Raw genomic sequence first — 27,258 nt, 5'->3', positions numbered from 1 at the left:
AAAGCTTCTCTCATTGGTTACTCACCACTTGTTTGTTGTAGTCCTTTGCTGCGAGGTACAGAGCCACTGCAGTGATGACATCAGCCAACTGAGAGAGAGAGAGAGAGAGAGAGAGGTCAGAATACAGCATGTGGAACGCACAATAAGTCCCCCCCTTCCCTTGGTAGCCACAGAAACGTCTCTGCTTTTGATTATGGTATGTGACTGACAAGACAAGATGTTTATAAAAAAACGCCGCTTATCAACTAACCCGTTAATCGATCGATAAGGTTATCAAAACGTATCAATTGTCAATTGATCGATAGCTCCCACCCCTGGTTGAAACCATAGACTGTAAAAAATATGGACAAAGCGTTCCGCGGGTCTAACGTGAACGTAAAATGAAGCCTGTCAGTCCTTGCAATGGAAGTCGCCATCTTTCTAGATCCGTTTTGGCCCAGTTCAGGCCAGCTGGCCCATTGGCTGGCCCAGACAACGAGGCGGGACTTCCCCCTTCTTCTTCGTTGGTTTTTATTTTGACTCGAGTGGGAGGGGGATCCCGTTCATAGACTGTAACGGTAGCCACGCCCCTCAGAACATGCGCGACTTTATGGTCATTTTTTAAATAAATGGGACCATAATTTTCCAAAAAGAATATTATGACATTAGAAATGAGACTTTAAACTAGTGACTGGAAGCAAAAAGTATTCATGACCATATTTATTAAGGTAATACAGTCTAGGTGAAGTTGGGCCCAAATACATGGACTTCTATGGGGCTATGGGTTTTTTTTGAGCCCAATGACAGCGCCACAACAGGCCATTATATGAACTTTCATTTCCTTAGTGGCTTCACAAAATATCCGTCTGACTGCCCCCCTGGTTGAAACCAACCACAAGCATGTCATCGACGATCACGATGACATCATCAGCAGTACTCACCATGAAGGTGATCTCTGCGTAATCCACCACAAAGTGGAACAGGTAGATGGTGAGGGGAGTCTGAAATGACATCACACAGTACGACATCACACAGACAGTATCAATGACATCACGCACTCAGTGACATCACAGTATCAGTGACATCACACAGACAGTATCAATGACATCACGCACGAGCATGCATGTGTGTGTGTGTGTGTGTGTGTGTGTGTGTGTGTGTGTGTGTGTGTGACTGTGTGTGTGTGTGTGTGTGTGTGTGACTGTGTGTGTGTGTGTGTGTGTGTGTGTGTGTGTGTGTGTGTGTGTGTGTGTGTGTGTGTGTGTGTGTGTGTGTGTGTGTGTGTGTGTGTGTGTGTGTGTGACTGTGTGTCAGTGTGTGTGTGTGAGAGCACACGTTACCTCGTGAAACACATCTCCAGAGTAAGGGGAGATTCCCAGATCCAACAGAGCCAAACCCTCCACCACTGAAACACACATTGATTCATTAATTTAATTATCATTTATACAACTAAATAAACCACATTTAGACGCTATGAGGCTGATTCTAAAATGTCTTCTGAATCCTGACAGTTCTCTGAAAAACCCTATGTTTCTGTAAGGATGGAGAAGGTCTTGGTCGCAAGCGCGGAAAGTGCTGACCTTTATAGTCTTAGATGTTCTTCAGTTTTGGGAGCAAGTTAAGAATGCTTAGCTTGCAGGTTTAGAATTAGAATCTCAATACTGACTACGTTGATATTCAATAATCGGACAGAGACTGGTGCTGGCGTGGATGCCTTATATAAGGAGGGGATGACGTCACAACTAGGTAAGAGTGACGACATCCCTGACAGTTTCTATGTCAGTGTTGCTCAACCTTTTTAATGTCAAGGATCCCCAGAGTTATCTGTATTTGGCAACGGACCCCCATCTGAAAACATGCTGTTCCAGGCAGGGATCCCACCCCCCCCCCCCCCCCCCCCTCCACACACACACACACACACACACACACACACACACACACACACACAGAGAAGCAAAGGTTTGAGTTAAAAACGTTGTGCACTGACTCTGAGCGTGGGCGGTGCTTCCCAAAAGCACCGGCGCCCACGCTGCAGGTTGCATCATATTCCATCCACCAGCTGTTTAACCCATTCTGACCTGAGATCAGATTCATACGAGGTTTCCACTGGACACACACACTGGTCTGATCAACCCATTCTGACCTGAGATCAGATTCTTAAAAAATGTCAGTCGTTCTTCGATCTTTCAAAAATAGCAGACCTACAAGCTCGTAGCGCGCCACTCGGTGGCGCGCTATGAGCTTGTAGATCTGCTATTTTTCAATAGCTAAAGCATAACATGATGCTAACACCAAAACGGGTTCCCGGTCAGAATGGGTTAAAAACCAGGAAGAGACTCCTGCTCGAAGCTACGTCTCGCATATTATATACCAGTATATTATTAGCGCGACCCGTTAATAAAAATGAAACTCCAAACTCCAACACCTAGAAAAAGAATCACACGCAGAGAAGTTCTTGACAGAAAGTTAAGTAGCTGACAGTGACAAGTATGTGTGCTAAAGTACACCAGCACCCTTCATTTTCTCCGTAGGCTCAGACTTGTTGGTGTAAGTATAGAAACAATAATGCTGATCTTCTATAGAGCTATAGTATAGTCAATTCTAAGGTATGGTATCATCAACTGTAAAATACAAATCTGAGATCCTTAGATTAGCCAAAATGGCAGGGAAGATCATGGGTATGTCTAGTAAGTCACCTCCGATCACCCCCCAGGTCATCTTTGAGCAGGCCACCATTGGGCAGGTTAATAAAACTGTGTCTGACCCCTCCCATGCACTATGCTATACCCTGAGTATTGGCTAATGCCATCAGGTAGGGGGTACGAGGTCCATGCGACATGCGTGCAAGTATAATAGGTACAAGCGTTCCTTTGTCCCTCTGTCAATCACACTCCTTAACAGAGTCCTGGCAGAGGGCAGACGGGGTAGGGGTCGAAGGTTTTGAGGTGATGTTCTTCCCCTCTTTTGCACTATAGGTATGGTGGTGTTATTTTAATGTTGTACGGGTCACTGGGTGCCTTTGTTGTCTTGTATTGTGTATTGTATTGTATTGTATTGTATCTGTATGCTGCAGGGCGGGTCCCATGGGGTCCAAGACAAATTTCTCCTTCGGGACACAAAATAAAGAAACCTTGAACTAGCTCAAAACATGTCTACGGTGGATTTTTTTTATGAAACTCTAGATTCATCCCATTGTAAAAGAAATCTAGAGTTGCAAATGAAGGCTACTCAAGGAGCCCACTTTGAGATCTATGCTGCTAGTGTGTAATACATGAAAGGTATGTAATATCACAGTCATTTCTAGGACTACAACTGTACATATAGTTTTGTTTTTGAGTGGCGCTAGTAGGCTATAGACCCTCCTATGTCCAGCTTTGAGGGTCTGTGTTGAGATGACATAGGAGGATCACTTCATAGGGGTGTGATTTCTCCCCCTCTCCCTTTACATTATTGTGCTTTTGGCACTTGCCTTGGCATTATGTAAACGTATGACTTATCAGTTATCATGCCAATAAAGCTACATTTAAATTGTACTGAATTGACATGAAGTGGAGAGAATAGATAGTTTGAGAAACACTGATTGTTGTTGTGGGCTGAACCGGGAAGAGATTCAGAACCTCATCGTTTATTTTCAACGTGCTAATAATGAGATGCTAATGAGATGCTAATGAGCCGCTGACCTCTCTTCCAGGCGTTGAGCGGCGACACCACCTCGACCCGGTCCGCCACCAGAGCGGCCAGACCGGACCGGAACAGAACCGCCCGGATCGTCACCGCCACCACCAGCAGCAGAGTCAAGGGAGCCGCCATGTTGGACTGAGAGCAGGAACACCGAGGCACGACGGGAAATGTAGTCAATACAGCAGGAACACCGAGGCACGACGGGAAAGGTAGTCAATATACAGCAGAAATCTGAGAATGCCATCGTCAAATATTCGGGAAAACAGCGCCTCCCCTGTTGTTCCTCGAAATTTGGCAACTGTCTTGAGAGACTATTGATTATTGAATGACAAATAAAACCCCTAGTAAACACCCTGTCTGATTGTTAATTTGTTATCTGTAAATAAATACAAATAAATTCATTATTCAACTGTCATTTAAGATATATTTACCTCCTTTAATGAGGATTTCCTTGTTTGTTTTTGTTATATATAAGTATATATTTGAATTATTTGTACGTCTCTAAATGCTCTGATGAATTGAAAATGGTGCACCCTGTTGTAAACAAGTATAGTGCTTTAAGAATGGTGTGTCGTCACAGTTTTTTGATTCGATTGATTGATTGAAATATTTATTAACAGTTTGCAGAATTACAGTACATTTCAAGCACAAACTCAATACAAAGACTGTTAACTGTGAGTGGACGACCCAATAAAGCATTACACTTGTTTACAAGAGGGTCCACCTTGTTCAATTCATCAAAAAGTTGTACTTGCATACTGATAGATAGATCTTTATTGTTATTGTAACATATACAACGAAATTACTGTAGATTACTGTTAATAAATACTTCAATCAATCTATATCAATCAATCAAGATTCATGGCTCTAATCATATTTCAGATGAATATGTCGAATGGTAGATTCATAGAATCTAGTTGATAAGAAATCCAACAGTGCCACCTTGTGGATCACTAGACAAACTGCAGCCATCCAACACAATAGTATATTATCAAGGCTGTTTTCTAAGTGCTTAAAAGGAACATATCGTTTGTTTTTATATATTATTTATTTTAACATTTAAATGTATTTTATTTGTACACTCCAGGTCCATTAGCCCTAATACTGTTGCTCCTGTGGACCAGACCTAATTAGTAATTATTATAACACTTCCAAGACTAAATATTATATGATAAAAGTTGTATCCCATGCAGTGTTTCAACCATAGACTGTAAAAAGCACTCGCATTTATTTCATCATGTCATGAAAGGCGCTATACTACAAATAAAGTTTAATATAAGTATGATAAAGGTGTGCTTGAACAAATAAAACTTTAGTTTAATCAGTCTTTGGAATGAAACTTCCATTTAGTTTTAGTCATATTTTAGTCACCTGGAAATGTTTTAGTGTTAGTCTACTTTTAGTCGACAAAATATAAGATTTTAGTCGACTAAATCTAGTTGATTTAGTCAAACAAAATGTAATTTGGCGGGCCTTGATGCCATCGTAATGAGTTTTCTTTTTCACTTGCTGAACATAGCAGCTATTTTCAGCATGCAACTAATAGTAAAATGACTCATACTATGGATCTCTTGTCCACTATAGTCCCTTCCAAACATTTGAGTCTAGCTTTTATTTGTTGAAGACATTGTCAGGATATTTAGTCTTAGTTTTAGTCACCATAGCTCAGTTTTCATTTAGTTTTCGCAGGTGAAAAAAGGTAGTCGACGAACATTTTTCGTCTTGGTTTAAAGTCGACGAAAACAACACTTTTTAACTTATTTTCTACACACAACAAAAGACTTTCCAACGACACATTTCAACAGGAAAACACTTTATTTAAATTAAAACCAAAAAGCAGTCATGATTTAGCAATACTAGACCCAAGATCAACTCACGCACGCACACACACACACTCTCTCTCTCTCTCTCTCTCTCACACACACAAACTCTCTCTCTCTCTCACACACACACACACACACACACACACACACACAGAGCACAGCAGGACAGTTGGTTTTGACCTCTGACCTTCGGGGATTGCATCATTATTTACATCAGATTCTCCGCCATGATGTGATGATGTCATTGATGTGCGACAATTCATACTTTTCAATACTAAAAACAGAGTAAACTCCAGTGATTCAAACCACTGCTTCCCCCCCCCCCCCCGCCCCCCCCAACCCTTTTCATATCAAGGCCCATTCTTTATGTATTTATTTATGTAATATTTGAGCCACGCCACGGACCACCATTTTGATGAGATTTTAGCCTCTCAGACCCAAAACCAAGGGGATACTTTTGTTATTGTTGGGTAAAGTTTTACAAGCTTGTAGATCTGCCATTTTTTGAAAGAAAATCGTGAAAACGTGGCGCAAATCTTTGAACATAAATAATATTCTTTCACAGTGAACGTTTTTAACAAAGAATATCTTTGCTTTTGGTGGGGGGTGGGGGTAACCTGACGCTGCCAGATCCAAAAAGCTTGCTACACAAATTTGTTTCACAGCTTATTGGGATCTGGGATCGCGGAAGCAAATTCGATGACGGGGCTGTTCCTTTTTTTCAAGATACATGGTAGATGATTGGATGGGAGCGTCTGTCTATCACCGTGTGGGCGTGCAAACACAACCAATCATATCGACGTGTCTATATACCGTCACATCCGCATCCCGCCTTTAGCTCACGCTGATTGGTTCGGTACGAAGCAGATCTGACTCAGGGCTCAACTCCGTCAGAGATCCCAGATGAGTGTTGTGTTGGGGAATATGTTTCCGCAATACCGCCCTCATCTGGCAGCGTCAGGTTAGGGTGGGGGTCCTTAACAAAAACATTTTGAGATGAGGGTCTGCGGCCAATTACTGTACAAACAGTATATTTGTTGGGAGGTCCTTGACATGAAACAGTGTTGAGATGAACCTCTGACATTTGAAACATACCGTAGGTTTTTTTTTTTGTCATATACTGTTTAGCATTTAGAAGACATTTTGCAGAATGTGGTCTCAGGTCTGAATTGAAGTGAAGTACAGCATTGGGACCACCAGGAGGACGTGGTCATCTTCTGAACCAGGATCAGCTTTATAGTACACTCCATGACTCAAAGTACTGGAGTTGGGAGTACTTTGTCCTCCAAAAAAAAAGGAATACTTTCTTTATGTTCCAAACCCATATTAACCAAGAAATACACAGTCGCGCCACACACGCGCACAGTGTGTGTGTGTGCGCGCCACACAGACACACACACACACACACACACACACACACACACACACACACACATAACCCCTTTGGAAACTTTCAGCATGTGAATAAAAATCAACACAAAAAAAAACAAAAATAAACAGGGAACAAAAGAAAAAAAACAATGAAACCCCGCCTCCCTCATGCACAGGAAAAACACACACACACACACACACCAATTAGGTTGCACGGTTGATGGTTTCCACGACAACGGCGAGGAGAGAGGAGGGATGTTGTTGGGACGAGGCAACACCAGACATGTACGTACGTGCGCGCGCGCGCGCGCGCGCGCGCGCGTGCGTGTGTGTGTGTGTGTGTGTGTGTGTGTGTGTGTGTGCGTGTGTGTGTGTGCGCGCACGTGTTGTGGTATAGACCAGTGGTTCTCAACCAGTGGTCCGGGGACCTTGAGGGGGTTCCAGGGGGTCCCGATGGGAGAGTTGGTAACCAAATGGACCCTTACTTATTAGATCTTTAACTCTTGAGAGCGTAAGAATGAAAACAAAGAAGTCTAACGCAATTAGAGAATGTAGAATAATTATTAGTTATTTTGATCAACGTTTGCCTGCGTTCTCTCTCTCCTAATGGTACCGACATCGATACAGCATGGAACAAAATCAGCCAAGATTTGGGGTCTCGTCAAACGGTCTGGGTCTGAGAGGCTAAATGTCATCAAACGGTGGTTCCGTGGCTCAAATGGGTCTGAGAGGCTAAATGTCATCAAACGGTGGTTCCGTGGCTCAAATGGGTCTGAGAGGCTAAATGTCATCAAACGGTGGTTCCGTGGCTCAAATGGGTCTGAGAGGCTAAACGTCATCAAACGGTGGTTCCGTGGCTCAAATGGGTCTGAGAGGCTAAATGTCATCAGACGGTGGTTCCGTGGCTCAAATGGGTCTGAGAGGCTAAATGTCATCAGATGGTGGTTCCGTGGCTCAAATGCTGAATAAATAATTTATTGGACCTTGATATGAAAAAAGGGTTGAAAACCACTGGTGCAGACCTAGAAAGGTAGACGCCTCCTTCGGTTCTGGGCCGCGTGTGTACAAAGCTTGTTGTGTGCCATTAACCCATTCTGAACGGGAACCCATTTTGTCGCATCATGTTATGCTTTAGCTATTGAAAAATAGCAGATCTATAGATAGGTCTGCTATTTTTGAAAAAAATCGAAGAACGACTGACATTTTTAGAATCCGATCTCAGGTCAGAATGGGTTAATCAGACCATGTGTGTGTCCAGTGGAAACCTCGTATGAATCTGATCTCAGGTCAGAATGGGTTAAGCTTTGGCGTGCGCACAGCCATAGAGAAAGAGAGTTACGACATTGAGGGGGCAGAAAACGGAGCTCGGAGTTTGAAATACATTGTTTTCAACGAGGGCGGGAGGCACAAATAAGAGCTATTTTAGGCATGTGTGCAACATGACAACTGTTTTAAAGTATTGTACAGTGACAACTAAAGTCTCTGTAATGTTTGTGTTGTACTATTACTACAAAACGATCTAAAATAAAAGGGATTTAAGATCATTAAAGCTGGGCTGTTGCCTTGTGAGTCCAATGCATTTCTGCCTACTTCCGGTCCAGGACTTTGTCACTCTTCGCCAATAGAAGTCTATGTAGGAGAGCCTCTGTTGGACTGAAGCCAATAGAAGTCTATGTAGGAGAGCCTCCATTGGACTGAAGCCAATAGAAGTCTATGTAGGAGAGTCTCCATTGGACTGAAGCCAATAGAAGTCTATGTAGGAGAGCCTCCATTGGACTGAAGCCAATAGAAGTCTATGTAGGAGAGCCTCCATTGGACTGAAGCCAATAGAAGTCTATGTAGGAGAGCCTCCATTGGACTGAAGCCAATAGAAGTCTATGTAGGAGAGCCTCCATTGGACTGAAGCCAATAGAAGTCTATGTAGGAGAGCCTCCATTGGACTGAAGCCAATAGAAGTCTATGTAGGAGAGCCTCCATTAGACTGAAGCCAATAGAAGTCTATGTAGGAGAGCCTCCATTGGACTGAAGCCAATAGAAGTCTATGTAGGAGAGCCTCCGTTGGACTGAAACCCCATGAAGTGAACATAGTTGTCGTAACTGTCTTACTCTATGGCTCTGGGCGTGCGTAACGCAAGCGTGCCTTTCAACAGCACATCCGCTCAACTTCAGTGATGTCATGTTGTAGTTTTCAGTGAAGAGGTTTGACCACTGAAAACTACAACATGACATCACTGAAGTTGAGCGGACTATGAATAGGCCCCTCCTGTCCATCAACCGGTCAGTGTGACCATTATGGTTCCAAACCTTTTCATATCAAGGACCCCCAAATGGATATACTTGTCATCCCACGGACCCCCCCCGGGACCCCCATAAGAGAAGATTTCTACGGCTCTAGCACTGATTCTCTTCAACCGTTTTAATTTCAGGGACCCCCCCCCCAGTTTGACACGCAGCAGGCTATACGGACCCCCATTTCCTTCTTTTGGAACCACATTTAATTTTATATCGTAAAATCAATGTTAATTTCACTCAGAGGGTGTACGAACGGAACCAAATGTGGGTCCGTCTGGTTCCATTTGTACACTCTCTTGAGTCACAGACCAATAAGGGTCCATTTGGTTGCTTGTTATCATTTAGCTGGGGACCCCCTGGAACTCCCTCCCCTCCAGGACCCCACCGTGGGGGTCCCCGGACCCCCTCAAGGACCCCTCGGACCCCACAGTTCTCAGTGTGATCACCATGGTAACAGGATGTCTTCTACAGTTGTCCTCACAGCGCTGGCAGTGTCTCCTCCTCCTCATCCACGGTCACTCACCCCTCTCACAGCATGGTGGCGCTCTCACTCACTCTCTCTCTCCCCCTCTCCTCACACAGTCCATGTCTCTCTCTCTCTCTCTCTCTCCCCTCCTCCTCCTCCTCCTCCGCCTCCTCCCAGCCAGACCTGTGAATACATCGGTCACATGGAATCTGATGTTAAAGATCAGGTTGTTGCATTCAGACTGAGACAGATCTCCTGAAATCAGATTTGAATCGGATTTGAAAACCACCTCTGAATGTACGTCTCAGATCACAAAAGTCTGATTCCATGTGACCCGTTGGTGACCTGTCTGCATTTAGACTAATCAGTTTAAACAAATCGGATTCCAGTCTTGATGTGGCACAGATCTGATTCAGACTAGATTATTATTTGTAAATGGTTGCCTTTAGTGAACACATCACTTCAAGGGAAAAGGCAGCGCTCAACTCAAACAGTCTTTTAAGGATTCAGGCGTGTGCTGGGTGCAGATTCGAAGGGAACATGTAGAAACTAGAAAGAGAATAAAATATGCACTCTCAGTTGTAGTAAGAGTCTTATTTAATTGTAGATGATCCGCAGCAGCAGCAACAGTCAAACCAGACAAACGCGTTTCGGCGCGCAGACCTTCGTCAGTGTCAGAATTCTGACACTGACGAAGTCCTGCGCGCCGAAACTACTTTCCCTAGTGGACGCACTCTGAGCCCCCCACCCCCTCACACTCTGAGCCCCCCACCCCCTCACACTCTGAGCCCCCCACCCCCTCACACTCCGAGCCCCTCCCACCACACGTTTTCTTTCACCGGAGGAATCATATTCTCTATGAGGCAGTTCTCTGGGAAATATCGGTAGAGGGCGCAGCGAGCGGAGTAACTAAAAGTATTTATAATAATAAAATAATATAAAAAATTATAAAATAAAATCCCTTAATTTTGGCCAAAAAGTACAGTTTATACGTGTGGTGGGGGGCTCAGAGTGCGTCCACTAAGGAAAGTAGGCTTTCTATTGACACAACCCGTGTTTGTATTGGTGAGAAGGTCAAACGTTCGTGAGATTTCCACAGAAGAGGAGAGGCTGGTCTGATTGAGATTTGAGATTTAAAACTGAAAGTCCCATAGCCTTACTGCAGGGCAGAATCGAAGCAGTAAGGCTATGGACCAGAGCTACCTGTCTGTCTGTCTGTCTGTAGGTGCCAACGACAGCTGGGTGGGGTGAGACGGGTACCTGTCTGTCTGTCTCTAGGTGCCAACGACAGCTGGGTGGGGTGAGACGGGTACCTGTCTGTCTGTATCTAGGTGCCAACGACAGCTGGGTGGGGTGAGACGGGTACCTGTCTGTCTGTCTGTCTCTAGGTGCCAACGACAGCTGGGTGGGGTGAGACGGGTACCTGTCTGTCTGTCTGTCTCTAGGTGCCAACGACAGCTGGGTGGGGTGAGACGGGTACCTGTCTGTCTGTCTGTCTCTAGGTGCCAACGACAGCTGGGTGGGGTGAGACGGGTACCTGTCTGTCTGTATCTAGGTGCCAACGACAGCTGGGTGGGGTGAGACGGGTACCTGTCTGTCTGTCTGTCTCTAGGTGCCAACGACAGCTGGGTGGGGTGAGACGGGTACCTGTCTGTCTGTCTGTCTCTAGGTGCCAACGACAGCTGGGTGGGGTGAGACGGGTACCTGTCTGTCTGTCTCTAGGTGCCAACGACAGCTGGGTGGGGTGAGACGGGTACCTGTCTGTCTGTCTCTAGGTGCCAACGACAGCTGGGTGTGGTGAGACGGGTACCTGTCTGTCTGTCTCTAGGTGCCAACGACAGCTGGGTGGGGTGAGACGGGTACCTGTCTGTCTGTCTCTAGGTGCCAACGACAGCTGGGTGGGGTGAGACGGCGGGCAGACTGGCGTCGGGACAGTGGTACAGGAAACAGTTTCCCCAACAGCTGTAGCACAACAGGAAGAGGGCCGCCAGGAACACCTATAGAAAACAGAACAACAACAACAACATGTTGTTATACTTTGAGCTGTTGAAAAGAAATAGCAGATCTACAAGCTCGTAGAGCCGTGGCACCGAGTGCCGCTCTACGAGCTTGTAGATCTGCTATTTTTTTAGATGGGTTTACTTTTTAGCTTTGCAGTCGCTGCTGTGAATGTGCAAAAAGGTAAATGGTGCATTTTTTATTTTATTTTATATTTTTTTAATCCCACGATTTTGTAACCCATTTTTCACCCCTGTGTCAATCATCTAATGTGATCCTGGGCTCTACACACCCTCCGCCAACCTGGGGAGAGCAACGAACTTGAACTCACGCTTCCTTCATGCCCGAGTGTCCAAGTTCCAAATGGTGCATTTATATAGAACTTTATCCAAGGCGCTTTACATAGATTGTGCATTACATTCACCCATTCATTCACACACACATTCACACACCGATGCCGGAGGAAACCATGCAAGGCACCAACCAGCACATCAGGAACAATTAGGGGTTCAGTGTCTTGCTCAAGGACACTTTGACACTAACTCTGGGGGAGCACCACAGGGTTCGAACTGGCAACCTTGCGGTTTACCATCCAGCCACTCTACCGCTCAAACATTATTTTGACGACGACGAGTAGGCTAGTTGGTCTCCAAACATGCCGTAATCATTGTGTCATCATAGTAAATAAGCTATAGGTTTAGACATTATTCTGAAGAAAGCCTTATCATATTTAATTTCCGACGTTCCGTCATGTTTGTGTTATAATTAGGTCTGGTCCACAGGAGCAACGGTATTAGGGCTAATGGACCTGGAGAGTACAAATAAAATACAATAAAATGTTAAAATAAATAATATATAAAAACTAACGATGTTCCTTTTTAACCACTTAGAAAACAGCCATGATACTACGCTATTGTGTTGGATGGCTGCAGTTTGTCTAGTGATCCACAAGGTGGCAATGTTGGATTTCTTATCAACTAGATTCTATGAATCTAGAATTAGACATATTAATCTAAAATATGATTAGATCCATGAATCTTGATTGATTGATAGAGATATATGTATATATATATAGATTGATGTATTTATTAACAGTAATTTACAGTAATTTCGTTGTACATATAACAATAAAGATCTATCTATCAGTATGCAAGTACAACTTTTTGATGAATTGAACAAGGTGGACCCTCTTGTAAACAAGTGTAATGCTTTATTGGGTCGTCCACTCACAGTTAACAGTCTTTGTATTGAGTTTGTGCTTGAAATGTACTGTAATTCTGCAAACTGTTAATAAATATTTCAATCAATCAATCATAAAAACTTGAATTCACCCATTCATACACCGATGCAAGGCACCAACCAGCACATCAGGAGCAATTAGGGGTTCAGAGTCTTGCTCAAGGACACTTGGACACTCTGGGGGAGCACCACAGGGTTCGAACTGGCAACCTTGCCAGTCCATCCAACCGCTGAGCCACTGCCGGCGCCCCCAAAACTACTGCAACTATCATCAGGTTGTAAGGGAAGAGAGACGACTCACTCCTCTTTAGTTTAGTTACACTTAAAGGAGAAGTCCATGCTAGAATGCTTTCTTATCTTTCTTACGTTTCTTTGTAGTTGTTACGTCCCCACCAAAGAGGTCCAGGTGTTTTTTTGTGCAAAAACTCCTTATTGGCTATTTTCCCTACCATAAGCCCTCAATGAATTGCATTGCATTGCATTGAATGGGAATTGAATGGGGCTATGGGGTGTTATGCTAGTTCGCTTATTTCCATCGAAAGAAGTAGTAAAGTGTGCCACTTGGGATATTATTTACATTATGAAGAGAGGATATATAAAAATAAATTATAATTTTGAGCGATGGTAATAAGCGAATTAGCACAACACCCCCATAGCCCCATTCAATTCAATGCAATTCATTGAGGGCTTATGGTAGGGGAAATAGCCAATAAGGAGCTTTTGCACAAAATAACACCTGGACCTCTTTGGTGGGGACGTAACAACTACAAAGAAAGGTAAGAAAGCCTTTTAGTATGGAATTCTCCTTTAACACTGGATAACTATGGTTAAGTGGAAAAACACCCATGATTAATTGCACAAAAAAACTCCAGCAATTAGTTGCCGATGCGATTACAATTACTAAATTAGTTGACCACTAACTGAATAATCCATTTGATTATGATTAATCGATTATCTGTTGCAGCCTTACAACTCACCAGAGCACATTATAGTACAGGGTTGAGTCAACTCACCAGAGCACATTATAGTGCAGGGTTGAGTCAACTCACCAGAGCACATTATAGTGCAGGGTTGAGTCAACATACCAGAGTCATATAATACAGGGTTGAGTCAACTCACCAGAGCACATTATAGTACAGGGTTGAGTCAACTCACCAGAGCACATTATAGTGCAGGGTTGAGTCAACATACCAGAGTCATATAATACAGGGTTGAGTCAACTCACCAGAGCACATTATAGTGCAGGGTTGAGTCAACATACCAGAGTCATATAGTACAGGGTTGAGTCAACTCACCAGAGCACATTATAATACAGGGTTGAGTCAACATACCAGAGTCATATAATACAGGGTTGAGTCAACTCACCAGAGCACATTATAATACAGGGTTGAGTCAACATACCAGAGTCATATAATACAGGGTTGAGTCAACTCACCAGAGCACATTATAATACAGGGTTGAGTCAACTCACCAGAGCACATTATAGTACAGGGTTGAGTCAACTCACCAGAGCACATTATAGTACAGGGTTGAGTCAACTCACCAGAGCACATTATAATACAGGGTTGAGTCAACTCACCAGAGCACATTATAATACAGGGTTGAGTCAACATACCAGAGTCATATAATACAGGGTTGAGTCAACTCACCAGAGTCATATAATACAGGGTTGAGTCAACTCACCAGAGCACATTATAATACAGGGTTGAGTCAACATACCAGAGTCATATAATACAGGGTTGAGTCAACTCACCAGAGTCATATAATACAGGGTTGAGTCAACTCACCAGAGCACATTATAATACAGGGTTGAGTCAACTCACCAGAGCACATTATAGTACAGGGTTGAGTCAACTCACCAGAGCACATTATAATACAGGGTTGAGTCAACTCACCAGAGCACATTATAATACAGGGTTGAGTCAACTCACCAGAGCACATTATAGTACAGGGTTGAGTCAACTCACCAGAGCACATTATAATACAGGGTTGAGTCAACTCACCAGAGCACATTATAATACAGGGTTGAGTCAACTCACCAGAGCACATTATAATACAGGGTTGAGTCAACTCACCAGAGCACATTATAATACAGGGTTGAGTCAACTCACCAGAGCACATTATAGTACAGGGTTGAGTCAACTCACCAGAGCACATTATAGTACAGGGTTGAGTCAACTCACCAGAGCACATTATAGTACAGGGTTGAGTCAACTCACCAGAGCACATTATAGTACAGGGTTGAGTCAACTCACCAGAGCACATTATAGTACAGGGTTGAGTCAACTCACCAGAGCACATTATAGTACAGGGTTGAGTCAACTCACCAGAGCACATTATAGTACAGGGTTGAGTCAACTCACCAGAGCACATTATAATACAGGGTTGAGTCAACTCACCAGAGCACATTATAGTACAGGGTTGAGTCAACTCACCAGAGCACATTATAGTACAGGGTTGAGTCAACTCACCAGAGCACATTATAGTACAGGGTTGAGTCAACATACCAGAGTCATATAGTACAGGGTTGAGTCAACTCACCAGAGCACAGATGGTACAGGGCTTCCTCTCCAGCAGGAAGCTGAGCAGGTAGAATCCCATAAACATGGAGTGGTTGAACCACAGCGCCGGGTTCAGAGGCTTGGGGATCAGCAGTACCGGCAGCAACCACTGGAGGCAGTACATCCTTCCTGTTGTTGTTGTTGTCGTCGTCTAGGTGCTGGAAGTCTGTCCGTCCTGTCCGCTGTGGAACGAGAATGAACGTCACTCATTGGTTGCTATACAGACAGACCTGTTTTGATTGGTCCAGTGTTGTTTTCGTCGACTGAAAACCAAGACGAAAAATGTTCGTCGACTCTACCTTTTTTTCACTGACAAAAACTAAATGAAAACTAAGCTATGACGACTAAAACTAAGACTGAACATGTTGACAATTTCGTCAACTAAATGTTAGGAAGGGACTAGTGGACAAGAGATCCAGTATAAGTCATTTTACGCTTGGTTACATGCTGAAAATAGCCGATCTACAAGCTCACAACGCGTCGCAGCGCGATGCGTTGTGAGCTATTGGTGAACTATTGGTTCAATATTTTTTTTTAACCAACACAATGGCAAAAAAATTAGAAAATACCTCAAAAATGGAGTTAGTTTCCTCCCGAAAGAAACGTAGTACTATTATTATTATTATTATTATTTTACGATAATAAATGTACTTACGTTACCTTTCACCTCTGTGCTAGAGCTCAGCCACACAGCAGTGCAGATGTGTGGGAATTGTAGTCCAGATATGTGTGTGTGTGTGTGTGTGTGGGGGGGGTTTGTAGTTCTGATGTGTGGGATTTGTAGTCCAGATTTGTTGGGGGCAGGTTTGTAGTTCGGGGCTGGTTTAGTGTGTAGTTTGTGTACACGACATAGTGACAGTGTGTGGTCTTCTGTTAGGCATCCCAACCAGCAGGAGGCACTGTGGAGTCAGCAGGTCCTGCAGGTGTTGTGGTAATCCACTGGGGGGCAGCAGGGAGTCCAGGTCTTGTAGCGTTTGTGTTAATCCACTAGGCGGCGGTAGGGAGTCAACGTTACTGTTGTCAGGTCAGACCTACAGGACAGACAGACAGACAGACAGACAGACAGACAGACAGACAGACAGACAGACAGACAGACAGACAGACAGACAGACAGGTTGTACTGGTCAACATATAGACATATAAACGCGGAAGCATGAGCGTGCGTCACAGAGCGCATGTTCGGGTCCAAGTAGTCCCGGAAAAGATGACCTGTGATTGGCCACATGCTGGTCAGACTGTGGCAACGGCGCAGCCCCACCGTTGCCTGCTTTTTTGGCCACATAGAAGTGTATATCCATACGTTTCTAATTAATTTTTATAGTGCTTTTCCAAGTGCTCAAAGCGCTTTACAACGGTTCATTCATTCATACATTGGGAGGTGAAGCGGCGAACAGTCGACGCCAGCGTCCTCACTTCCCACATTCACACACCAACGGTGGCGAGCTCACACCGACCGACTCATTGGAGGCAATGTGGGGTTCAGTGTCTTGCCCCAAGGACACTTCCACATCGAACCGCCGACCCCAGGGATCATTGGACGACCTGCTCTACCTCCTGAGCCACAGCCGCCCATGAATGTTATGATGAACTGAACATGGTGGACCCTCTTGTAAACAAGTGTAATGCTTTATGGTGTCGTCCACTCACTCACATGGCATGTACTGTAATTCTGCAAACTGTTAATAAATCAATCAATAAATCAATGAAGAAAGTTAAAAAAGGGAAAGACGCAGTATGGTGAGAAAGGAGGGGGGGGGGGACTCAGACAATTACAGCCGTAGATGTGCTCTTTGAGAAAGCATTTCTGTAGACTTAGATAGCATTTGATACAGACTTATAGCATGTTATGTAGACAGCACTATAATTGCATTGTATGTAGTCATAGTACAGATGTATAGCATAGTAGTATAGATGTATAGTTTAGCTTCATTATACAGATATTCCACTGTTACTTTCTTAGCTTACGCATGTTTCATGATAAATGTTTTTATGCGATGTATTCCCATGCTTTTTTGTTCTTGCTTAATGTAAGTCGCTCTGGATTAAGAGCGTCTGCTAAATGCCTAAATTGTAAATTGTTTGGTTTGGAAGGAGTCCAAGGGATCCACATGTCGTAATGTCTGTTGGTTTTGATTGATTGATTCAAATATGTATTAACACATTGCAGAATTACAGTACATTTCAAGCACAAAGTCAATACAAAGACTGTTAACTGTGAGAGTGGACGACCCAATTAAGCATTACACGTGACATGTTTACAAGAGGGTCCACCATGTTCAATTCATCAAAACATTTAGAGCCGTACAAATAGACACTTCTATATAAGTCAAAGAACAGAACAGGAATTCATCATAAAGGAGCTAAAAAAATGGAAAGGTAGGGCGTTCCACATTTTGGTGGCATCATTGCATGCATAGGAGCGAAATGAATTGAACCCCTGGTTTGAGCCGAACCTGGGTTAATGCTATAGCAGAACCACCACAGTGCATTCATTAACACATAAACAAATCTTGTGATTTAATTTGAATTAATTAAAGCCTGGACTCATTCAGGAAACAACAAACAGCACATGAATGCTGGGCACACTGGTTCCCAAAGTGGGGTCTGGGGACCCCTAGGGGTCCTCGAGGGAGTTCCAGGGGGTCCCCAGACAAATGATAGTTAGGAAATGGACCCTTATGGGTCTGTAACTCTGAGAGTGTACAAATGGAACCAAATGGACCCTTATGGGTCTGTAACTCTGAGTGTACAAATGGAACCAAATGGACCCTTATGGGTCTGTAACTCTGAGTGTACAAATGGAACCAAATGGACCCTAATGGGTCTGCTTTTCATGTGATGTATTCCCATGCTTTTTTGTTCTTGCTTAATGTAAATCGCTCTGGATTAAGAACGTCTGCTAAATGCCCATATTGTAAATTGTCTGTAAGTCAAGAGTGTACAAATGGAACCAAATGGACCCTAATGGTTCCATTTTTACACTCTCAGAGTTAAATTAACATTGATTTTTACAATATAAATGGGGGTCCCAGAGATAGAAATGCCATTAAATGGAGGGGGTCCGTAGCCTAATTCATGTCAAACCTGGGGGCCCTTCAAATGAAAACGGTTGAAAATCACTGCTAGATCCATACAATTCTACTCTTCTGGGGTGTCCTCCTTGGCATATATTTTCACATGGGGATCCGCAAGGCTAATGAGCATCATTCTGGGGGTCCATGAGGAAGTTTAATGGGAACCACACTGTGCTAAGCTAGCACAGCAGGCTAATGCTAATGCTAGCAGCAGGCAGCATTTTTTTTTGCTGTTTTCCTCCTACTAACAATAAACTGGACTTAAATTAAAAACCCCAGGCGTACAAAACATTAAAAACCCGTTAGATTAAAACCCCCGAGACGTCGCGGAACGTTCGGTTACAGCGAGAGGCGGTGAATGAATAAGTATAAATGTAAAAAGGTAAACAAACCTGACGGAGCTATTTCCGTCTCATTGTCACTGAGACTCCATTACTGCTGCGTACAAGGTCAGGGTTGCCACGTCCCGCGAGAAACAAGCAAGCAAAGCCCAAGGCTGGCGTTGCCAGGTCTATGAAAGCATTAAGCCCCGAAAGAAGCGACTATTATTATTATGAGCTGATTGAAATTGGTAGAAGTTTATTTTTTAATATTTCACAGTAATGTGCAGAATGAGTACATTTCTACACAGTATTCCACAGTGATGTGTGCAGAATGAGTACATTTCTACACAGTATTTCACATATGTGCAGATTCAATGAGTACATTTCTACACAGTATTTCACAGTAATGTGTGCAGAACATTTCTACACAGTATTCCACAGTGATGTGTGCAGAATGAGTACATTTCTACACAGTATTTCACAGTAATGTGTGCAGAATGAGTACATTTCTACACAGTATTTCACAGTAATGTGTGCAGAATGAGTACATTTCTACACAGTATTTCACAGTAATGTGCAGAATGAGTACATTTCTACACAGTATTTCACAGTGATGTGTGTAGAATGAGTACATTTCTACACAGTATTTCACAGTAATGTGTGCAGAATGAGTACATTTCTACACAGTATTTCACAGTAATGTGTGCAGAATGAGTACATTTCTACACAGTATTTCACAGTGATGTGTGCAGAATGAGTACATTTCTATGCAGTATTTCACAGTAATGTGTGCAGAATGAGTACATTTCTACACAGTATTTCACAGTAATGTGTGCAGAATGAGTACATTTCTACACAGTATTTCACAGTGATGTGTGCAGAATGAGTACATTTCTATGCAGTATTTCACAGTAATGTGTGCAGAATGAGTACATTTCTACACAGTATTTCACAGTGATGTGTGCAGAATGAGTACATTTCTATGCAGTATTTCACAGTAATGTGTGCAGAATGAGTACATTTCTACACAGTATTTCACAGTGATGTGTGCAGAATGAGTACATTTCTACACAGTATTTCACAGTAATGTGTGCAGAATGAGTACATTTCTACACAGTATTTCACAGTGATGTGTGCAGAATGGGTACATTTATTACTACATTTCAAATGAAAGCACAAAAACAGAAAAAGTTGACTTTGAGATCGAAACCATGCATGTGACATGTGATCTATAATGTTTGATTGTATTGTTTTTTACTGTATTTTGTGTATTAACCTTGGCTACATTGAAAATGAGGCCTTGCCCTCAACTGTATCTGATGATGATGATGACAAAACACTTGTTTACATCAAGTTCCTCCATTTTCAATTCATCAGATTTATAGACTTACAAATATATAGGCTACACAAAAAAAACAGGAAATCATCCTATAAAGAAAGTTAAAAAAAGGGGTAAATGTGTACAGTATGGAGAGAAAGGGAAAGAGTGTGTGTGTGTGTGTGTGTGTGTGTGTGTGTGTGTGTGTGTGTGTGTGTGTGTGTGTGTGTGTGTGTGTGTGTGTCGCTCTCTCTCTCTCGCTCTCTCTCTCCTCACCCTCACTGTCACCTGTTTCTCTGTGTCCCCAGACCTCCCCCTCCCTCCCTCCCCCCCTCTCTCTCTCTCTCTCTCCCTCTCGCTCCCTCTCTCTCTCTCTCTCTCTCTCTCTCTCTCTCTCTCTCCCTCTCCCCCCCACCCTCTCTCCCCCTCAGTCTGTGTCTGTGTCTCTCTCTCATCATCATCTCACCCTCGCAACAACACCATCCATCCGTCGGTCCGTCGGTCCGTCCGTCCGTGCGTCCTGGATGTGACCGTGTTGTGGAACAAAGCTAGCGGACACACCATGTCTGGTCAGCGGCAGCAGGTAGGGGCTAATACCGCACCGTCCGACCGAGACGAGACGCCTTCATTCACACATTCACACATGCATGCATTCCGTTCGCACGCACGCACGCACGCGATGCGCGAGAAGACCACACGCACGCACATTATCTTTTGTGTTCATTTATAAACGAGCGATATCTGTGGTGGGGAGGGGGGGCTTTTCTCACCCCTTTTTTATAGAATCGATGCTGTCAGTGATGTGGCAGAGCCTCGACACACATGCATTCATTTTAAACCGTTATAACCGTTAGCTAATAATTATAATAATAACAATGATAACACAAGTGCATCCATTTAAACCATGCATGCATGAAGGACTGTGTGTCCTAACCTTAGTAGAGCACGTTTAATAGTAGCATTTTATGATAATATTAAATATTGATGGTTGATATGTGATTATCATTAGCCTATGATTGTATTGCAATCTCCCCGCGCCGTATCATGTTTACATTCATATAATAATCCGTGGATGATGATATTGGTTTGGTTCGCATCATTATTACATTTATGATGAAATAACCTAATTTCCTATTATGGTTGATAAGGATGATATCATGTTTATACATTGTCAGCTTTAATAGGTTAGATATAAGCTATATCAGGTTAAAGCTAACATCTGGGTTAGTAGGTTATAAGCTATATGGTTAGTAGGTTAAATGTTAAGCTCTAGTATAACTAGTTAAGCCATGTTTCGACCAGTGGTCCGGGGACCACCAGTGGTCCTTGAGGGGGTTCCAGGTGGACCCCAGGGCCCATGCAGCTAAAATGATGGAGATAGTTTGTAGCCAAATGGACCCTTATAGATCTTTAACTCTTGAATTGTGGACAAGATCGTATATCCAACATAACAAAATGTTTGTTTTTGTCTCTTCCAAATTATGTCGGTCCGCCCGTGGCTCAAATGCCAAATAAAGAATGGGCCTTTTAATGAAACGGGTTGAAAACCACTGAGTTAAACTATATGATAAGGGTATAGTCGCTAACAGATTAGTAGGTTAACTGTATGATTAGTATAGGTTAACTTATATGCTAGATAATATACAGGTAAGCTTGTAGATCAGCTATTTTCGGGGCACAACCCAGGCAGCACTCTTTAGCTATAGTGGAGATGCAGGTGTAACGACATGGAAATTCGTTCAACGCAAAATGCTGTGTTCAAGTTCAGGAGACTTCGGGGGAAAAAAAGCAATTCTCCTGAATGCATGCCTATAATGGCATGGCATGGAAAGGAGAGGAGAGGAGTGGCATTTGCATTTATTTCACCATGTAGTAAATGCTGCAGAATTCGTGATCTGGGGGAGAGGGCAGTTGTTTTACAGACGGGGGAAAAGGGCAAGGGCTGAAGCCCCCTTTGATGTCTATGTGTGCACGTCTCTGCTTCGGCAATGTGTAGTTTTAGGTGTACATTTGCTGCAGGCTATAAAAGATAAGGTAGTTATAGATAAGATAGATATAAGTGAACGGCAAATCGAGAATCGAGTGACAAAGTGAGTTTAATGTCGTTTAACGTTGTTCGGTATATCGTGAAGGTTCCGGGAGCACTTGCCTGGAAAGCCTTGTAAGGAATGAGGAGACTAGAGAGTGTGGAAATTACATATGGGAGAAGACCTTAAGAGGCGGCTGTAGAGTCAGTACTGCTGTATGGGGCCGAGACAGGGACCCTCACAGTGGAGTCAGTACTGCTGTATATGGGGCCGAGACAGGGACCCTCACAGTGGAGTCAGTACTGCTGTATGGGGCCGAGACAGGGACCCTCACAGTGGAGTCAGTACTGCTGTATATGGGGCCGAGACATGGACCCTCACAGTGGAGTCAGTACTGCTGTATGGGGCCGAGACAGTGGAGTCAGTACTGCTGTATATATGGGGCCGAGACATGGACCCTCACAGTGGAGTCAGTATACTGCTGTATATGGGGCCGAGACATGGACCCTCACAGTGGAGTCAGTATACTGCTGTATATGGGGCCGAGACATGGACCCTCACAGTGGAGTCAGTACTGCTGTATGGGGCTGAGACAGTGGAGTCAGTACTGCTGTATATATGGGGCCGAGACATGGACGCTCACAGTGGAGTCAGTACTGCTGTATGGGGCCGAGACATGGACCCTCACAGTGGAGTCAGTACTGCTGTATATGGGGCCGAGACATGGACCCTCACAGTGGAGTCAGTACTGCTGTATGGGGCCGAGACATGGACCCTCACAGTGGAGTCAGTACTGTTGTATGGGTCCGAGACAGTGGAGTCAGTACTGCCAGACCAACAATATATATATTTCGTTTTTGGTCTGAGGGGCTAAAGGGCTCCATTTTCGTCACCGCTAAACCCCTTATCCCTAAACTTCTTTGCCTTTTTTTTCTTTCTTTTTTTACTATTTTGAAAAACATTTTTGAATAGTTCAACTAGCCAATCTACATCGACACGTTGTGAGCTTGTAGACTGGGCCATTTTAACTATTAAAAAATGTGTTGCAAAATAGTAAAAAAAAAAGGTAAAGAAGTTTATGAATAAGGGGTTTAGCTGTGATGGAAATGGAGCCCTATAAGTGTCATTGGTACTGTATAGGCTATACACTATATTTATCATTTTATTTTAAAAGGCTTATAAAAAATCATCATGCAGGAAAAGATACAATGAGAGAGCTTTACAACAGATAGCCAACTTTACAACAGAAAGCCAACTATTAGGGGACTAATTAAGGGCCCTATTTTCATCAGTGCAAGCTTTCGCCACCTCATAGCTGTCAGTGTTATTTGTGCATTGCTGTGTTGTTGAACACATACACATGCTTAATGTGGAGAAAGTGACACGCACGAAGGTGATGGCAATAATACTAATTATTGGGGCCGGGGGGGGGGGGGGGGGGGGTGACTGACCCCAGCAAGCCAAATGACGTCATGAAGACGTCATGATGACATCATGATGACATCATGATGACGTCCTCCGGTGACTCCGGTGACAGTCAGGATATAGGCCAGATCACAGCTTCACCAGTTGAAATAATATATAGCTTATTCTGGGCCAGATCTGACTATAGTTTATGATATGACTTAAGTTGATGTTGTGACCTCTATCGGACTCTCTGTGATTCATCCAGGGATGTCTGTCTAAGGGCCGATTCATTCTCCTATTTTAGAGCCGAATAAAAGTCTGTTCGGCGCTGTAGAGCCTACAATGTGACGTCATTTGAGGTTCGGGGGGGGGGGGGGGGGGGGGGTACCGTCCTAAAGTCGTCTCTTCGGTGCTACTGAAAATTTCTGACGAGCCGAAATAATTTCGGCACTACAGCGCCGAAACAGCTGTAAAATAGGAGTATGAATCGGCACTTAGTGGGCAGAGTTTATGTTGGTTGAAATCAGGTGATATTCTGGGCCAGATCTGACTATAGTTATGATATGACTTAAGTTGATGTTGTGACCTCTATCGGACTCTCTGTGTCTCATCCAGGGACGTCTGTCTTAGTGGGCAGAGTTTATGTTGGTTGAAATCAGGTGACATTCTGGGCCAGATCTGACCGGTCTTGGTTTGACTTGATTCGGCCCCAATAGAGACGTCACTGATTAAGTCCAGGTTCCTGACCGTGCTTGTATATGTTTATGTTTACGGTGAAGAAATACTAATAACCATAAATAAAGCAATACACATAAATAAGTGTTATAGTGGAACATAACCTGCTGAGTGATACAACAACAACAACAATAATAACAATAATATTAATAATAATAAACGGCTACAATTTACAATTTAGGCATTTAGCAGACGCTCTTAATCCAGAGCGACTTACATTAAGCAAGAACAACAAAAGCATGGGAATACATCACATAAAAACATTTATCATGAAACATGCGTAAGCTAACAGTGGAAAGTAACAGTGGAATATCTATATAATGAAACTATACATATAAACTACTACTACTAATAATAATAATAATACTAATAATAATACTACTAATAATAATAATAGCCCAGTCAGGGTGTGCAGTATAATGGAGGTAATGTGATAATAATAGAATGTTCTTCTCTCTCAGGGACAAAGCACCAAGGTTGAAATGCAACACTGCCCTGCAAACTGCACCATCATATGTACTGCAAAGACCACTCTGCTCTCCTAAATCACCATCATATGTACTGAGACCACTCCATCTAGCTCCCCTAAATCACCATCATATGTACTGAGACCACTCTATCTGGCTCTCCTAAATCACTGCACCATCATATGTACTGAGACCACTCCATCTAGCTCTCCTAAATCACCATCATATGTACTGAGACCACTCCATCTAGCTCTCCTAAATCACCATCATATGTACTGAGACCACTCTATCAGGCTCTCCTAAATCACCATCATATGTACTGAGACCACTCCATCTGGCTCTCCTAAATCACCATCATATGTACTGAGACCACTCCATCTGGCTCTCCTAAATCACCATCATATGTACTGAGACCACTCCATCTAGCTCTCCTAAATCACCATCATATGTACTGAGACCACTCCATCTAGCTCTCCTAAATCACCATCATATGTACTGAGACCACTCTATCAGGCTCTCCTAAATCACCATCATATGTACTGAGACCACTCCATCTAGCTCTCCTAAATCACCATCATATGTACTGAGACCACTCTATCTAGCTCTCCTAAATCACCATCATATGTACTGAGACCACTCCATCTAGCTCTCCTAAATCACCATCATATGTACTGAGACCACTCCATCTATCTCTCCTAAATCACCATCATATGTACTGAGACCACTCTATCCAGCTCTCCTAAATCACCATCATATGTACTGAGACCACTCTATCCAGCTCTCCTAAATCACCATCATATGTACTGAGACCACTCTATCTAAAGCTCTCCTAAATCACCATCATATGTACTGAGACCACTCTATCAGGCTCTCCTAAATCACCATCATATGTACTGAGACCACTCTATCTAAAGCTCTCCTAAATCACCATCATATGTACTGAGACCACTCCATCTAGCTCTCCTAAATCACCATCATATGTACTGAGACCACTCCATCTAGCTCCCCTAAATCACCATCATATGTACTGAGACCACTCTATCTAGCTCCCCTAAATCACCATCATATGTACTGAGACCACTCTATCTAAAGCTCTCCTAAATCACCATCATATGTACTGAGACCACTCTATCTAAAGCTCTCCTAAATCACCATCATATGTACTGAGACCACTCTATCCAGCTCTCCTAAATCACCATCATATGTACTGAGACCACTCCATCTGGCTCTCCTAAATCACCATCATATGTACTGAGACCACTCCATCCAGCTCTCCTAAATCACCATCATATGTACTGAGACCACTCTATCCAGCTCTCCTAAATCACCATCATATGTACTGAGACCACTCCATCCAGCTCTCCTAAATCACCATCATATGTACTGAGACCACTCTATCTAAAGCTCTCCTAAATCACCATCATATGTACTGAGACCACTCCATCTAGCTCTCCTAAATCACCATCATATGTACTGAGACCACTCTATCAGGCTCTCCTAAATCACTGCTTCCCAAACCTTTTCATGTCAAGGACCCCCAAATCCGCATCTATTAGGCCGCGGACCCCCCCATTTGAAGACTATATGGCAGTGCCCCCCGATAAGAAAAGTTATTCCTGAAAGATATTTATTTCATGGACCCCCAGTTTCACAAGCATTAAAGGCTATGGACCCCCATTTAATGGCATTTCTGTATCTCTGGTACCTCAATTTATATTGTAAAACCACTGTTAATGTAACTCACTGGGCTGTATTTTGCGTGTCTTAAGTACCAGGTCTTATTCCCTAACTCAGTGTTTCCCAACCTTTTTTGTCCCAGGGAACACTTTTCATAGCCCTAAAATATCGGGGAACACCTAGGGGGGGGGGGGGTGTGTATATATATATATATATATATATATATATATATTAAATATATATATTAAATATATATATTAAATATATAGTAAAACGTAAAAGTAAATATACTTTTAAAAACACACATGACAGCACTCATCAAATAACTTCAAAGAGAAAGAAAAGGACAGAGACAGAGCCTCAGTTTAAAAACAATTGCTCATATGAAATGTGAAATGCCACCTAATCCTTTTCCTTTCTTTATTATGAGCCAACTTGTGAACGCTGCATGCTTTTATTGTGAAGGGTCTCAGTTCTCACAGCCTGCTTATTTCCACGTGCTGAAAATAGCTGATCGACAAGCTCACAACGCGTTGCGTCCGCAACGCGCTGTGAGCTTGTAGATCAGCCATTTTCAGCATGCAAGCATAACACGTGTACGACGAAGAATAAATCAGGCATCGCTGCGCTTCTGTGAAGGGAGGGAGATATATTTTGTTGGCCGAACGAGGCGATCATGTTTGGACATTCTATGGACAGCTATTTTGGACAGCTATTTTTCGTGGCACATTATGTTTAATCACAACAACGTCACGTTTACTTTACCTCCTCAGTGTTTGGGTCGGGACATGTATGTGTCTGCTGTCTACGTGCATATGCA

The 27,258-nt window shown here is 43.3% G+C and overlaps 2 protein-coding genes across 4 annotated transcripts in view; both read right to left on the bottom strand.

Annotated features, from left to right (window-relative positions):
• The window catches only part of pigu (phosphatidylinositol glycan anchor biosynthesis, class U), a gene marked incomplete at its 5' end in the record, with an annotated part of 14,049 nt that extends 10,260 nt beyond the window's left edge, over positions 1 to 3,789 (bottom strand). The window contains 4 exons of the mRNA XM_080792544.1: positions 26 to 88; positions 921 to 980; positions 1,320 to 1,384; positions 3,660 to 3,789. Coding sequence (XP_080648670.1) covers positions 26 to 88; positions 921 to 980; positions 1,320 to 1,384; positions 3,660 to 3,789 — 318 coding nt within the window. The remainder of the gene's footprint in view (positions 1 to 25; positions 89 to 920; positions 981 to 1,319; positions 1,385 to 3,659) is intronic.
• A 2,656-nt stretch (positions 3,790 to 6,445) lies between these two features.
• Positions 6,446 to 18,945, bottom strand: blcap (bladder cancer associated protein). 3 transcript variants are annotated; one of them, XM_080792473.1, is made up of 5 exons: positions 18,877 to 18,945; positions 16,066 to 16,441; positions 15,391 to 15,592; positions 11,476 to 11,609; positions 6,446 to 9,799 (listed from the first exon to the last, which is right to left on the bottom strand). In XM_080792473.1, the coding sequence occupies exons 3-4, from the start codon at positions 15,532 to 15,534 to the stop codon at positions 11,490 to 11,492; spliced, it is 264 nt and encodes an 87-aa protein (XP_080648599.1). In that variant the 5' UTR covers positions 15,535 to 15,592; positions 16,066 to 16,441; positions 18,877 to 18,945; the 3' UTR covers positions 6,446 to 9,799; positions 11,476 to 11,489. The 3 variants fall into 3 exon arrangements, with proteins under 3 accessions (XP_080648599.1, XP_080648598.1, XP_080648600.1); XM_080792472.1 differs by having other exon boundaries at positions 6,446 to 9,795; XM_080792474.1 differs by having other exon boundaries at positions 6,446 to 9,795; positions 16,071 to 16,441.
• Positions 18,946 to 27,258: the final 8,313 nt, after the last annotated feature.

Source organism: Protomyctophum bolini (genome assembly GCF_963924005.1).
Source record: "Protomyctophum bolini genome assembly, chromosome: 20".
NCBI lineage: Eukaryota > Metazoa > Chordata > Actinopteri > Myctophiformes > Myctophidae > Protomyctophum > Protomyctophum bolini.
Note: the sequence above shows the minus strand (reverse complement) of the source record. Positions and strands in the feature narration are given on the sequence as shown.

Bases quoted from the DNA above. Each gene is read 5' to 3' on its own strand.
- blcap (XM_080792473.1), bottom strand. From the start codon at position 15,534: ATGTACTGCCTCCAGTGGTTGCTGCCGGTACTGCTGATCCCCAAGCCT. The intron at 11,610-15,390 runs GTGAGTTGACTC...TGTTTTCTATAG, and splicing joins CCTGTACCATCTGTGCTCTG to GTGTTCCTGGCGGCCCTCTT.